This window comes from Humulus lupulus, chromosome 8 (assembly GCF_963169125.1).
Source record: "Humulus lupulus chromosome 8, drHumLupu1.1, whole genome shotgun sequence".
Classification (NCBI taxonomy): Eukaryota; Viridiplantae; Streptophyta; class Magnoliopsida; order Rosales; family Cannabaceae; genus Humulus; species Humulus lupulus.
In genome coordinates, this window is record NC_084800.1 from 50,308,069 (window position 1) to 50,323,045 (window position 14,977).

General features: G+C 34.1%; 3 protein-coding genes and 1 non-coding gene across 4 annotated transcripts; 3 read left to right on the plus strand and 1 right to left on the minus strand.

Moving 5' to 3' along the window:
* The first annotated feature begins 1,198 nt into the window (after positions 1-1,198).
* On the plus strand, positions 1,199-1,305 carry LOC133798988 (small nucleolar RNA R71). The gene has a single exon (XR_009876198.1). It is a non-coding gene; the product is annotated as a small nucleolar RNA R71 (small nucleolar RNA).
* Positions 1,306-5,118: 3,813 nt separating this feature from the next.
* On the plus strand, positions 5,119-8,382 carry LOC133797163 (asparagine--tRNA ligase, cytoplasmic 1). Its single transcript, XM_062234982.1, has 6 exons — positions 5,119-5,757; positions 5,950-6,540; positions 7,095-7,351; positions 7,439-7,568; positions 7,681-7,739; positions 7,903-8,382. Exons 1-6 carry the CDS (start codon positions 5,260-5,262, stop codon positions 8,084-8,086), a joined length of 1,719 nt encoding a protein of 572 aa, XP_062090966.1. The 5' UTR covers positions 5,119-5,259; the 3' UTR covers positions 8,087-8,382.
* Positions 8,383-9,777: 1,395 nt separating this feature from the next.
* LOC133797164 (uncharacterized) lies at positions 9,778-12,250 on the plus strand. The gene is made up of 7 exons (XM_062234983.1): positions 9,778-10,041; positions 10,344-10,405; positions 10,488-10,571; positions 11,012-11,066; positions 11,298-11,433; positions 11,756-11,806; positions 11,891-12,250. Exons 1-7 carry the CDS (start codon positions 9,963-9,965, stop codon positions 11,988-11,990), a joined length of 567 nt encoding a protein of 188 aa, XP_062090967.1. The 5' UTR covers positions 9,778-9,962; the 3' UTR covers positions 11,991-12,250.
* Positions 12,251-12,442: 192 nt separating this feature from the next.
* Positions 12,443-13,992, minus strand: LOC133797165 (large ribosomal subunit protein eL31). Its single transcript, XM_062234984.1, has 3 exons — positions 13,845-13,992; positions 13,485-13,594; positions 12,443-12,940 (listed from the first exon to the last, which is right to left on the minus strand). Exons 2-3 carry the CDS (start codon positions 13,565-13,567, stop codon positions 12,661-12,663), a joined length of 363 nt encoding a protein of 120 aa, XP_062090968.1. The 5' UTR covers positions 13,568-13,594; positions 13,845-13,992; the 3' UTR covers positions 12,443-12,660.
* Positions 13,993-14,977: the final 985 nt, after the last annotated feature.

The following is a 14,977-nucleotide window of genomic DNA, read 5'->3' on the forward strand; positions in this document are numbered from 1 at the left end:
GGGACAACCGGGATCTTTGTATTTTGGTGGTGTCTTTTGTTCAATCACCGCACTCACTTGTTCGGTCAAGAAAGCAGTCTTCTTGACGTGGTGTTTCCTTTTTGCAGTACAAAGATCCTTGATGATTTTGGCATAAGCGGGCACTTGTTTAATGATGTGAAGCAAAGGAAGACTAATCTTCACTTGTGTCAAGTGCTCAAGGAGTTCAGCTCGGTTATCAGGAAGTTTCCCAACAGGTTTCAAAGCCTGGGGGAATGGTACCTTTGGGGTGGCATTGAGTGGTGGATTTTCAGAAATAACTTTTGGAATATGGGGAGAGTTGGATTTAAGGGGTGGGTCTGACAAAGTTTTACCGCTTCTCGTCGTGATGGCATTCACTTCCTTGACGTTTTGATCATTTGAATTTGAAGATTGGGCCATGTGTTGGCCTTGAACATTGAATTTCGGTTGGGAAGGAAGTTTGCCTTTTTCAGGAATGGCCAAGGATTCAGTCAATTTTGAGAATTGACATTTCATTTCCTTGATTTCTTCCATCATTTGGCGATTCAGTTTGGATTGTTCCTCCATGAATGCATGAAGAGTATTCTCGAGAGAATTGCGTTGTGGATGAGCATTGTAATGAGGTGCAGAATACGCCTTTGATGGTTGAACTTGTTGCTCATTTCTCCATTGGCCTCCAGACGATTGAGCTTGGTTGGAATCTCTCCAACTGAAATTTGGGTGGTTTCTCCAACCAGGGTTGTACGTATGGGAGAATGGCTTGTTATATGCCCCTAAGGCATTGCATTGCTCCTCATAAACCCCCCTCATTTCATTCAAAGCTAAGCAGTCCTTAGCTAAGTGCTCCGTCCCTCCACAAACAAAGCAAGGTTCTTGCGGTTCCACTTGAGCGATCATGTGCGACTTTTGCCCATTTTTCGTCATTAAGACCTCAAACTGCTTTTTCAAAGCTTCGAGTTGGGCCTTAATACTATCCTCTTCTCGAAGTTGATAGATCCCTGATGGTTTGTGTCGGTTGGTGCTGTCAGTAGCACTTGGACCAGTCCAGGTGTGAGATTTTTTTGCAGTTTCTTCGAGATATTCAAGAGCATCGTCTGGCTCTTTTTCGAGGAATTCACCATTGCATAGCATCTCTACAAACTGGCGCTCACGACTCGTGAGGCCTTCATAGAAGTAACTGACCAAGCGCCAGTTCTCATAGCCATGGTGCGGGCACTGATTTAACAGATCTTTGAATCTTTCCCAGACTTGATAGAACGTTTCATTGTCTTTTTGGGAAAATGTGGAAATCTGTCGTTTTAGACTGTTGGTCTTATGGCTGGGGAAGTGTTTCAGAAAGAAAGATTTAGTCATCTCCTCCCATGTTCCAATCGACCTAGGTCTCAAAGAGTACAACCAGCTTTTGGCTTTGTCCTTCAAGGAGAAAGGGAAGAACTTCAATCGCACAGCATCGGCATTGTCGGCTCGGTTATAGAACGTGGCTACCACCTCCTCGAATTCTCTGATATGCACGTATGGGCTTTCGTTTTCCATTCCATGAAATGTAGGCAGGAGTTGAATCATGCCAGGTTTAAAGTCTAATGCGGGCATATTAGGAGGGAAGATAATGCATGAAGGTGTGGAAGTGCGAGTAGGATGGAGGTAGTCATTGAGAGTTCTTGGTTGGATTTCATCATTGCGAGCCATTGTGAATGGGTTATTATCAGCGAAAGTTTGTGGAGAAGCAGGATTGGTGGACGGAGTTTCGGTATGAGTGGCAGATGAATTGGAAGAAGTGTCACTGGAAGTTTCGTGATGACTCATCCACCCTCGGGAATCAGAATTAGATTTATTTTATGTCTTTTCCTTTTTTATTTTTTTATTTTTGATTTTTTTGATTTTTTGAATTATTATTTTTTTTGTTAAACTTGTTCCCAGGTAGATTTGGAGGTTTTCAGGTGATCTCCAACGCCTTACTAGAACTCCCCGAGGTTACTGAGTAAGTATGGTGGATCACAAGTCAACCTTTTCGACCAAACAACCTTTAAGCAGAGTGGAATTGCTTATTTTGACCGAACAAGCTTGGTTTTCTTATAGTAATAAGTTCAACAATGTAATAGTGCAAATGTAGATGCTCGAAATGTTCCCAGGCCGATTGGGAAGGTTGCCAAGGTACCGCTTTAGACCCACACTTGCCTAGACAGAACTCCCCGAGGTTCCCAGGTAAGTGTGGAGGGTAACGCTATCACAAACCTTATTTAACAACCAATCTTTCTAGACAGAACAATATCGGTTTCTACCATTTGTAATATTACACAATTGTTCCCAATACTAAGCGTTTTATGATTGAAATTTTATGAACAATTTTATGCAATATTTTTTTTGTTTTTTTTCAAAAAAAAAAAAACTAAATTCTAAGGAAAACTAAAGCAAAGGAGAAGAGAAACCTAAACTAAGTAACAAAATAATAAAAAAAACACAAAATACAATAAAATAAAGAAAATAAAATTAAAGTGAAGAGAAAATAGCAAGTTTAATCTATTTTTTTTTTCAAATATGTATTAAACAAAAACAAAAAAAAAAGAATAGAAATTAAGAAAGAAAAATAGAGTAAGAATTAGGTAAAATATATATATATAAATATATATAGTCTTTTTTTTTTTTAAATAAAAAGGGAAGAAAATGGAAAAGAAGAAAAAAGAAATAGAAATAAGAATAATTTTTTTTCTGTTTATGCTTTTTTTTTTTTTTTTTTAGTTTTTTTTCTTTTTATAGATATGTATATATATATAAATGAATATAAATATAAATATCTATATATTTTGTTAACGAAAAAAAAAAGAAAAAGAAAAAAAAGTGTAAAAGAAGAGAATAAATATATATATATAAATAAAGATATATATATATATATATTTTTTTAGTTTTTTTTTCTTTGTATTTTTGTTATAGTAGTAATATAATTAATTAAAAATTAGTAAATAGAAAAAAACTATACTAACACAATATTTATTCAAAAAAACACAAATAAAGTTACTAATATTTTTGTAAAAATTTCACTAAACCTTTGAAAATTACCTCCCCGGCAACGGCGCCAAAATTTGTTTAACGCCCAAAATGTGACAACCACTAAGCGGTGGTTGTAGTATAATCGGGCGGTCGATCCACAAGGAGGTAACCTAAATCAAAAGATTAGTAGAAAATAACACAAAAAGTTAGTAACAAGAAATAAATAAAATTGTAAATGGAAAGAGGTTTGAGATTTTGATATTGTATTTTTTTGATGAAATGATAAAGTGAGATAGGTGAGATAAATGTAAGATGTAATCAAGAGTTTGATAAATGGAAATGTTTCAAGAATCATCCATATGCTTGCTTAGTTACTTGGTTACTTGATTTAAAAATACACAAGTAAATAGTTCACATCCCAACATTTACTTGGAAAATCTAACATTAAAGTCCATAGTTTTTCTAACAAAAGTTCATTTGAGTTATAAAGTTCTTTACTTTAAAAGTACAATGTTAATCTTATGAAAAATCTAAAAATGACAAAATACCCAAAGGCAATAATGTAATAGAAGATTAGACATAAAATTATGTATCAATATTACTTTTACTAATTAGAAGCACATAGAAAGAGCATGACTAATCCTATATACTATTAGCATAAGTAAATAAAGATAGCAAAATAAAGATAGAGATGAAAGAACATAAATAACTCAAATATATTACATTAAGAACATAGTAAATCAAAGTAGCAAAATAACATCACTTGCATATGGAATCATCCCTAACCTTCCTAGGAAGATTAGGCCATTATGCTCATGATTCTCACAAAATTCTAAGAAGAAAATATGAGAAGAAAGTGAGTAGAAATTTTGCTATAGTTTCATTACTCTAAAAATTACATACCAAATGTGAAGAAAGTGTCCCTATTTATAGATGGGAAAAATGACTAAAAAGAAATTAAACAACAAAAATGGAGTTTACAAAATAAATCTGAAATATTAATAATAAAATATGATTTTTAAAAAAATCAAATCTTATTATTAATATTACCCTAGCTATTTTTGTGTATAGTCAAAATGCTCTTTTTCTAAAATACCACAAAAAGATGAGTTTTAAGCTCAAAATAGGAGGTCCAAGGCCCAAAGAGCACACAAAATGGGCTGGTGGCAGCTGGTCCATTGACCAGCCGCAACCAATCACGGGCGGACACCTGGCGCGGCTAGATGGGCATGTGGACAAAACTGGCAGCTGGTCCCTTGACGACGTGGCGAGGCGTGGTTGGCTGGCAGGCGGCTGACAGGCGGGTGGCAGGCGGCTGACAGGCGCAGATGTCAGGTGGCAGGCGGCTCGGCTCGGCTCGGCTAGGTGGCGGCGTGGCTCGTCTCAACTGTGGGCTTGGGGTGGGCCTGAAACCGTGGGCCTCCTTTGGGCTTCAAATGAAACAACAAAAAGAAATAAGTTAACTACAATAATGTCATTTTTCAAGTTTAATTATTTTCTTTTCTTTTTTATATTTTTTTCTTTTAATTAGGCTCAAATGCATTATAATTCATGTAAATTAAATTAAAACTAATATTTTCCATTTAAAGAATATATCATAATAAATTCAAGAAAATATTATTCAAAACTTAATTTAATTTGAACTTAAACTTGATAGAATGACATCTTTTGAGCACTAATCAATAGTACCCCTCTTTTGCTGTTTTTTTTTTTGTTTAATTTTGATTTTCAATATGGAATTAATTTTCCCATAAAATAAGTTTTTGTTAATTAAATTTTCTCATACAAATTAAAACAAGTTTAATTCTCATATTTTTGCAGATTAATAGCTAAAAAACCTTATTTTTTTTAAATTCCCAAAAATTTAGCCCAATGACCTACCGGGCGTACGGCCCAAAAGAGTAAGGCCCAAGATGTGGGCATTCCCGCATGAGAGATTTTTCCTAAAAGTATATATCGGGTACTTCTCTCTCAAAAAAAAAAAAGAAAGATACTAATTTAAAAGCTTTTGAAAACATTGATTAATTTTTACGCTAGTTTCCCTTTACTTGATAAAAAGTGAGTAGTTTTGTAGAAATATTTTTTTTACATTATCGTATATTTACAAAAGATTTACATATTGAGGGTAGATTCGGTAGATTTGTAAACTTCCCAAATTTCTTTCCAAAAACCCTAAAACCAAATCCTTTCCTTCCTTCTAACAGTCTTTGCTCTCCTCCTCTCCACCTTTCGACTGAAGCGGACCATCTCTCTTTCGTCTACAGTCGACTAGCAATGGCAGACGATTCAACGACGCTGTCGTCTCAGCTCGCTCAGACGTCTGTGAACGACGGAGTTTCCAGCTACGAAGATTTGAAAGCTGAGTTCTCCGACCGAGTTCTGATTCGATCCATTATTTCCCGATCCGATGGCGGATCCGGGCTGGCCGGGAAACGTGTACGAATAGGCGGGTGGGTCAAGACCGGTCGAAAGGCGGACAAGGACGCATTTGCCTTCTTGGAGCTCAACGATGGGTCTTGCCCCGGGAATCTACAGGTTATTGTGGAGGCGGACAAGGCCGACCTTGGACAGCTCGTGTCAACTGGCACATGCGTGTCTGTGGATGGCATTCTGAAACTTCCGCCGGCTGGGACCAAGCAGAAAGTGGAGCTCCGGGTCGAGAAGGTTATTCACGTGGGTCCAGTTGATCCGGCCAAGTACCCATTGCCCAAGACAAGACTCACGCTTGAGTTTTTGAGGGATTTTGTTCACCTTCGTCCCAGGACCAATACGGTAAATACATTTTGCTATTTAGTTTAATTTTGATTAATCAATTTCGAATGAAACAAACAACAATTGTTATTGGTTTACGAAAGAAAGAAGATATTAAGGAAAATAGACGAAATAGGCTGTAGAATTCAATGAAAGTAAATATTCTGCATTGTGTTTCGAATAAAAGTTTTAATTTTTGGTACATATTTCCAGATTTCTGCAGTTGCCCGTATCAGGAATGCCCTTGCATACGCCACCCATACATTTTTTCAAAAGCATAGTTTTCTTTATGTGCACACACCAATTATCACCACCAGTGACTGTGAGGGTGCTGGTGAAATGTTTCAAGTGACAACTTTGATTAATGAAGCTGAAAAATTGGAGAAGGAGCTCATTAAGAATCCTCCCCCATCGGAGTCTGACTTAGAAGCTGCCAGGCTTGTTGTCAAGGAGAAAGGAGATGTTGTTTCCCAGCTGAAAGCTGCTAAAGCAAGTAAACAGGAGATTGGTGCTTCTGTCGCCCTACTAAAGAAGGCGAAGGAAGATTTCGCGAAACTGGAGGAGAGATCTAAGCTTAAGCCGGGTATTCCCCAAAAGGATGGAAAGATTGATTACACACAAGATTTCTTTGCCCGTCAAGCTTTTTTAACTGTCTCTGGTCAATTACAAGTTGAGTCGTTTGCATGTGCTCTCAGTAGCGTTTATACGTTTGGGCCTACTTTTCGGGCCGAGCATTCTCACACCACGAGGCATTTGGCAGAGTTTTGGATGGTGGAGCCTGAATTGGCATTTTCTGATCTGCAGGTAAATGAAGTTTAGTATGCAATTTTTATTTATTTGTTTGTTTATTTTTGTTGCTGAAATGCAATTTGTAGTTAGTTATTATATTATTTCATCATCATTTTTCTCATATTCCCTCTTAGCATTTTCATTTAACTACCTCTTGAGAGATTGAGTTATACAGGAGTTGAATTGAGGGAAAATGTTGATTTGGTTGTTGTGTATGTGTTTATAGAAACATGGTATTATTGTAATTCTTCTTGTCCTTTCAGAACCATCATATTCGTCAGCGTATCACAACTTCTTTGTACAAAGCTATGGACATAACTTATCTGCCTTATACTTTTAAGAATGTTTTGCCTCTTAGTAATAGCTTGTTTTCCTTAGGTTATTTGTCCTTGTCCTTGCTCCTTGGCTTTGTATATTCTTTCCCTTTAGCTTGTGTTCAAGACTGTTTCGTATGTTATAGTGGTTATGGAAAATTTAAAATAATGTACGTGTGTAGCTGTCAATGCAGTTTTGTCGATCTGAAATATAGCACTGCTAAATAAGACCCTAAAGTCTTCATATATGTGTAGGATGATATGAACTGTGCAGAGGCATATGTGAGATTTCTTTGCCAGTGGTTACTTGACAATTGCTATGATGATATGGAGTTTATGGCTGACAAATTTGATAAAGGTTGCATCAATCGATTAAAAATGGTTGCTTCAACCCCCTTTGAACGAATAACATATACGAAAGCAGTAGAGCTTTTAGAGGAGGCTGTGAAGAATGGCAAGCAGTTTGAGAATAAGGTAGAGTGGGGCATTGATTTGGCATCTGAACATGAAAGGTATTCAAATTTTATTGCAACTTTTTTCCTTTCGTATCATTAATTATATGCTGAGGTTGTTGATTTTCTGGTTGCCTAATTTTGCAGATACCTGACGGAGGTTAAATTCCAGAAGCCTGTTATTGTTTATAATTACCCGAAAGGCATAAAAGCATTTTACATGAGGCTGAATGATGACTGTAAGACAGTTGCTGCTATGGATGTTCTTGTACCAAAGGTAGGCTGTTTTTTCTTCCTCTCTATATTAGCTCGGCAAGAACATTGGTTAAGCATTTTGTTAGGTTAGTGTCTGTCCTGTATATCTATTAATTCATGTCTTAAATTTTCAGGTGGGAGAATTGATAGGAGGAAGCCAGAGGGAGGAGCGATATGATGTTATTCAAAGCAGGTATGATAAGTTTCTCCATTTTTTTTTTCAAAATTTAATCGCAAATTTATCTTTTGAGTTTTGGGCTTATCTCTCTGATGGAAAAGAAAACAGTATGCAGATCATTTTGTCTTCAACCAAGTATGGTAAATTTGATACTGACACATTCCATTGATTGTCGCAGGATCCAGGAAATGGGGCTCCCTATCGAGCCATATGAATGGTACCTTGACTTGCGTCGCTTTGGGACAGTGAAACATAGTGGTTTCGGTCTAGGGTTTGAGAGGATGATTCTATTTGCCACAGGCATTGACAACATTAGAGATGTTATTCCCTTCCCAAGATATCCCGGAAGAGCAGATCTTTGATTCTAGCTCTTACAAAATGTTGGTATTTTTGCCCCGGGAAGTCAAAACACAGAAAGTGATCATTAGGATCCCTTACTCTAATTTTATATGATTACACATGATTATTTTGTTTTAAATGTAAGCTTAACTTATAAATTGTTGGATTGGAAGAGTTATTTTTATCAAAGTTTGTTAGTGTGAATGTATCACTTTTAAAGATCATCTCCACAGCGTAATGTGTTTGTTGTAGTTATTAGTTTAGCTATGTAATGTAAAGTTTATGATGTTGTTTATTTGAATCTGGGTTATATTATCAATTGTTTGTGTAAAACTAATGTGCTGCACTTAAATTTGTCTGTGACACCACGTAATCGAGCAATTAGTCGCATGCCCATGTAAGTAATGGCTTCAAATCTACTATCTGATGAAAGTTTCTAGTGGTATTGCTTGGATGTTAATAAAAATGGTTAAATGCATTTTTCCTCGATAAATTAGGCTAACCAAGAGCTGAGATCATTTCTTAAAAAAATGGTGCGATTTTATGGTCAAGAGTTTGACCTGGATAAACTTATTACCCTCAGAGTAAAACTGATTTTCATAGATGATTTGAATGTCAAGATACATAAGCAAGGACTAATCTATCAGCCATTGGTTTCTGAGCCCACACAATAGCTAATCTAAGAATAGCTACAAAGCTAAAAATATAGTTAAAATTACTAAAATTCTTCTTCATCATAGAATGTATAAAAGATAAGGAATTTAGCTGTAAGTTTACTCTCAATAGCTCCTCTACCCCTATATTTTAAAATACTTATCAAAACACTTTTTTTTTTTTTTTCTATTTTACTTAAAATTTTTACATCATACTATACTTCAGATTTTCTATTTTTTTCAACATAATTTAAATAATATATTTTTTAATCTATTTTATTTATTTTATAAACAAAAATTTATAAAAAATTAATAAAATATTAATAGCTTAATAAATAATACTTCTCTACATCTACATGTGAAGAAGTATTATTAAGTTAAAAAAAATGTAAACTAGCTCAAATTTCCCTTATTCATTGGAATGCTACTTTCACAATTTTTTTCTTTATACGATGCACAATAAAGTATTTTACCTCATTTATTGGAAGTGTTCTAAGTCACAATAAATGTATATTATTCTCCACATTTAGCTACGCATTATTCATCCTTTAATTTTTTTTAATTGTTTTTTTATTCTTCTCTCATTTTCTCTATCGTCTTCTTTTATCTAAAAATATAATATTTAAATGTTGTAAAAAGAAAATATAGAAAAACTGATATATAATTAATGTGGGGATCTAAAATAAAAAAAAGTGGGGAGGAAAATAAAAAAAAAAGTGAGAATTTGGTAATGTATTTTGAAAGATAAGTAGGAATGCTGCTATGAGTGCTCTAGAACACTTCCAATGGATATTCTAATTTATCATTCAAAATACATCACAATTTTTTTTTATTTTACAGTATATCAAACATCGACTTCTCTATATTTTTTTTATATTATTTAAATATTACTTTTTTATTTATTAAAATAATAGAAAAAGAGAGAAAGAAGGAGAAATAAAATATAATTAAAATGGAGAAAAAAAAATATATATTTTTGAAGAACCTTCTCTACAAGTGGAGAAGAATTCTTAGGTATAAAAGATATATCACAATTTCTTCAAAATTGTGAAGAATAAGCTATTTTAGCTCTGAGTGTCTTATAAAAATAGTAAGAAGGTGCGCCCCCTGGAAGTCAGAAAAACGTTGCCGTTTCTATTCTTGCACAAAACGTTTCCAGTCATATTAGAGACCCAAATTTATTTCTTTGTCCAGAAAAGAAAGGGGAAAAGTTGACGAGAGAAAGTGGTAGTGAGTAGTGATTGCAATGAAGCTATTTGCTAGAAGGAGAAGACACAATCTCTCTCTCCCTACTAGGGACGATAACCGCCCTATGGACACCCAAGGTCCATCTCTCTCTCTTTAAATACTTCTTTGTTTGTTGTATGGTGGCTGAGAAAATAGTTCGGAATGAAAATTGTCCGATATATTGTTACTATTGACTCTTGCTCATCTGGGTCATTTGAGAAAATTATAAATTTTCGAATAATCGAGGTCAAAGAACTTTCTGTTGCATTTTTGGTGAAATATCTGATCTCTGAAATTCAAAAACTTAGGCAGAAAAGTGTAAATTGAGTTTCGTTTATCTTCAGACGCAGAGCGAAGAGAGTGGGAATTTAATTTGCTTTACTGGGTGTGTCATGTACAGAACAAGAGGAATTGGTTCGTTTGTTCGAAAGTGACCAAGCCAAACAGAGTCGTTTATGGAGGGTATATTCAATTTTCCTTTTATTTTGTTTCTTATTTAGTTCTAACTATTGTTATCTAAATAACTTAATTGTTTTTTGAGTAGAGTGTGTTTGCAGCGATTCTCTTTTGTTTTGCGGGTTTTCTTGTGTACTCCATTTTTGGGCAGGTTTCATCTCCATGGGAACAGGTATTGTTATCTTGGACTTTAATGTCTTTGATTTTGGGTAAAATTAAAATACCATATTTATAATATTATGGATTATTCAGAACATTACTAGATACATATTTGTTTGCTATCACTTTATATGTACTAACAATAGAATTTAAAAAACAGTGAATATCTGGTGTATGCTATCATTTTTTTTTACACACATTGTTTAATTCAAAAGGAAATAAACGGTGAATGCACACATTATTTTTTCTTATGGAGTCATTAGACGTTAAGGATGTGTCCCTAGAATTGTAAATTGCTTTCCTTGTATTTTTGTTGCTTTAATACTTAAGTAGATTGTCAACCATGGTAAGGTTTGGCTGTGGTATGACAGTTATGTTGGTGTACTTATGCTAGACGTTTTGTTATTATTTCTGCTCTGTTACTTATAGCTGTTGTTCTCATTCGATTAACAGCGTTATTATGCTTACTTCATGGAGGATGTGGAGCCATGGGTGATTATATCTGCAGGTATCTTCTGATATAATGATACCTTCTGCTATATTTTCCAATTAATCATATCAGCTTCATGCATAATGTGTGTACTTTAGAAGGAGAGAGTCACACAATTGCACCTTTAATGGCTTTCATATTCTCAACAAGTTTTTCTGTGATTAGTTACTTATATTATGCTGCTGCATTTTACCTTCCTTTGCTGTTACGTTAATGCAGATGTGATTATTTACTTGTTTGTTTTAACAGGCTGGGTAGGTGTTTTAGCATGTTCATTGGCCATCATAGGACTACTTACTGACTCGAAGTATCGCAGGCAATGGATCTGGTGCTCATTCTTTACCGGCATAATACTTGCAGTTTTTTGGTTGTATTACATGTTGAGGTATGTGAACTCTGACAAGACACCTCTATTGTTTTGTCAGGGAAAAAAAAAAAATCTTATAGATACTCAAGTTTCAGGGCTGATAGAGATAAGAGAGTTTGTTGATATAAATAATCCTTCTTCTGAAGAAAAAAAAAACGAATATAATTTGACTTAATTCAAGCTGAATATAATTTGTTTTCAACTTCTGGAGCTAAACTATGATATTATTTTTGGGTCTGAAGCTCTTAGTTGTTGTTTACAAGCATAATTTTGTATATGAGATGAGATGAGTTGTAACCAGTATCTAATGACTTGGTTGTTTATTAATGATCTTTTGTAGGATGCCAAGATTCCGGTGGGACATAATTTGGCTTCCATGTGGAACTCTTAGGTACACCGATTTCGTTTTCCTCCAAAAGATTAGTATGTAAATTTTTCAAATATATATTCACATACATACACATTTGACTTGCAGTGGAGCTGGGCTCTCCTTGTATGTGGATCATCTTCTTACTGAATCAGCGGAAGAAGTGAGAAAACTTCGAGGCTATATGTATGCTTACAAGGCTCGCTAAAAGTTGGTTTGAAACCTAAATTTTTTCTTGGGATGAAATTTTAGCTATTTTGAGGAAAGGGTGCCAAGAATGGATGAAATGAACGTAAGCTGCAACGTGGCCGGGAAGCTTTTGTGGCAATGAGTTTTGTGACTAAGAACACTTCCAACAGTTTTCTCTAATATATTTGTGTATTTTTTAATTTTTCTCGAAGTTTTGAAAGCATATCTACTTGTACGAATTAGTTGAACAGAAAAGCTATTAATTTACTCTTTCCAAAATTCTATCTTTTTAAGCACAAACGGAGCTAATAGAATAAGTTCTGTCAATTGGGATGTGAATTAGTAAATAAAATAAAACTAAACAATTTCGAGTGAGAATATAACGCATAACACGACCATTTCGGTTTAATTGATTAATGTTTGCATATTACTGCCGACACATCTCACAAGGGGTAATATTGAAATAAAAAGTCAGGAAAACAATGACAGATTGATTACTGGTCGAAGGTGTCGCAAAAAAATTCTCAGAAAACACAGTAGAACTGAGTAAATTACCAAACAAAATTCTAATTAAAAACACAATAAACCAAAACACATAAACGAGCCAGTCTTCATGATGCAAGGCAAAAAGCTCATGTAAATCTTTTACTGCCTAAGAGAATGTGTTTACTTTAAAAAAGACAAATAATCTAATCATCTTCTTCAATGACCTTGGTGCCCAAGCCCTTCAATCCTTCAGCTGGGATCTCAGCAACAGTAACGAGAGAGTAGAGCTCTTCCTTGGCATCTTCATCATCATTTCTCTTGCGAGCAATGCGAACTCTAATCCTTCTTGGGACACTCCTGATCCCTCTGCTCCAAATCTGCTTGTTGAGCTTCACATCAACTCTAACATCATTGGTTCCCATTGCCTTCTGTGCAAACTTCCTGATCTCCTTAATGGCATTGGGAGCCTTCTTCTTGAAGGTGCTATTATTTCATTAAAAAATGAAAAATAAAAGTTAGTACACTATCATTTGGACATAGATTTCACAACATGGAAATTTTAGTCTCATCTGTACTTTCACAGCTACACTCATAATTTACAAAAGATAATACTGTCAACTAATGTGATTAATTTCAATTCAAGCCTCGTCTGTTGAAATAATGCAATGGAAAACTATTAAATCCTTCCAACCTTCAAATGACATTTTACCAGCAGAAGCATCAAAACCCCAGATTCATCTTTGCAAACAAATATCATAGGCTTCAAAACTTCACATTCCAACAATTAATATTCATACAGATTGAAAATCTGGGCAAAACTGAAAACCCATCTAAGAATAATAAGAACAATTCCATAGAAAGAATAGCAATCCACGAACACCCAAACAAACGACACCCTTCTAAAGAAGTAAGAGATATTAAGCATCCAAACAATTATCCTAAATATCATTCAGAAAAAAGCACCAAATACAGCGAAGTAAAGAGTGATACAAAAAAAAAAAAAACTAATGAGCCATTTGGAACATACCATCCATGCAAGCGCTTGTGGAGGTTGATGGTGTACTCCCGTGAGACCACCTCCTCCTTCCTACCCTTGGTCTTCTCAACCATTTTCGTGCTCCTTGTCTTTCAAACTACCTGCAGTCAGTCACAAAATCGTTAACACGGAATGCCCAATGCTAAGATCCAAAATTTTCAGCTAATTCCTACTGTGACAAACGTTCAGGGTTCTACTTATCAAAGAAAAGAGTCACCCAGTCCTCTAAATCTGGATGCAAAAACGTTAAATCTTTTTCTAACTTATTTCTTGGCTTCCAAACAGAGGATCAACCCCCAAGTTTCAAAAGCAAAATGATATAGATGGAGAGAGAGATAGAGAGAAACAAACCTTAGGGTTTGGAGGCTGAAGAAAGAGAGAGAGGCCGCAGTAGATTGAAGCTTCAAATAAAAAGGAAACCAAAACCCTAGTTTCTATACGGTAAGCAAAGCTATATAAAAGAATTTAATCCACACCAAACGATACGGCGTCGTATTTTATAGAATTAAATTAATTTTATAAGCCTCATTAATATTAAATTATTAATTGGTATATTAAAATTTAAAAAGTATTAAAAATGATATGTAATAACTTATTCTACAATTTACTTTTCAAAAAACAAAATATTCTTCAATTTTCATAATATTGTATTATATTTTTTTTAATTGAAATTACATTTTTTTCTATATAAATGTAAAGAAATTGTCCTATAAAGACTTTAATTTAAGGTCTATTAGTGGGGCTTTAAATATTCCGACCCGTCAACAGTTTTTAGTGCGATTTTTTTATAACCGTGTATATTGTAGCTATTTAGAGCATCTTGCAAATTTTCAAAAAATTATGAATTGTTGCACGCTTGACTAATTTTTTTTATGCACGTGTAAAACATGTTTGAGCCTAGTTTTCGGTACTGTAAACTATTCGAAATTTCTGAAAATTTGCAGGATGTTTTAAATAGCTACAATATACATGATCATAAAAAAAAATCGCGTCGAAAACTGTTCACGGGTCGAGAAACACTAAAAACCCTACTGGTAAGGCTTAAAGTGAAGTCCCTGTAGAAGAATTGTCCTATAAATATTTAAGGTTTATTGTTATAATTATTATATGCAAAACGATTTTTCGAGTAAAAAAATTATAATTGATACTAAAGTGAATTTTTTAAGCTAATTCTTTATTCTAAAATTATACTAATTTACTAATAAATAATTAATTATAAATCTAGTATAGATTAAAATATTTAGATTGTTTTTCACTTTTAAAATGAACAAGAATTCCATATGTACTCCATCGTAACTATATCCCACATCGACTCAAAATATTAAAATTGTTAAAAAATTTAAATTATGCATTTATTCCTAAAACTTATTTATTTAATTTAATAAAACAATACACTTTCTTCAAATTACTCACAACCATAACAACCTTGATTAAATAATTTTATTAACCAAATTATTAGTTTATTAATTATTTACTTTATTAAC

Excerpts from the sequence above, each read along its gene's own strand:
- LOC133797164 (XM_062234983.1), top strand. The coding sequence starts at position 9,963 with ATGAAGCTATTTGCTAGAAGGAGAAGACACAATCTCTCTCTCCCTACT. Across the intron at positions 10,042-10,343 it reads CCGCCCTATGGACACCCAAG|AACAAGAGGAATTGGTTCGT; the intron begins GTCCATCTCTCT and ends TGTCATGTACAG. Across the intron at positions 10,572-11,011 it reads TTTCATCTCCATGGGAACAG|CGTTATTATGCTTACTTCAT; the intron begins GTATTGTTATCT and ends TTCGATTAACAG.
- LOC133797165 (XM_062234984.1), bottom strand. The coding sequence starts at position 13,567 with ATGGTTGAGAAGACCAAGGGTAGGAAGGAGGAGGTGGTCTCACGGGAG. Across the intron at positions 12,941-13,484 it reads CACAAGCGCTTGCATGGATG|CACCTTCAAGAAGAAGGCTC; the intron begins GTATGTTCCAAA and ends ATGAAATAATAG.
- LOC133797163 (XM_062234982.1), top strand. The coding sequence starts at position 5,260 with ATGGCAGACGATTCAACGACGCTGTCGTCTCAGCTCGCTCAGACGTCT. Across the intron at positions 5,758-5,949 it reads TTCGTCCCAGGACCAATACG|ATTTCTGCAGTTGCCCGTAT; the intron begins GTAAATACATTT and ends ACATATTTCCAG. Across the intron at positions 7,569-7,680 it reads TGGATGTTCTTGTACCAAAG|GTGGGAGAATTGATAGGAGG; the intron begins GTAGGCTGTTTT and ends TTAAATTTTCAG.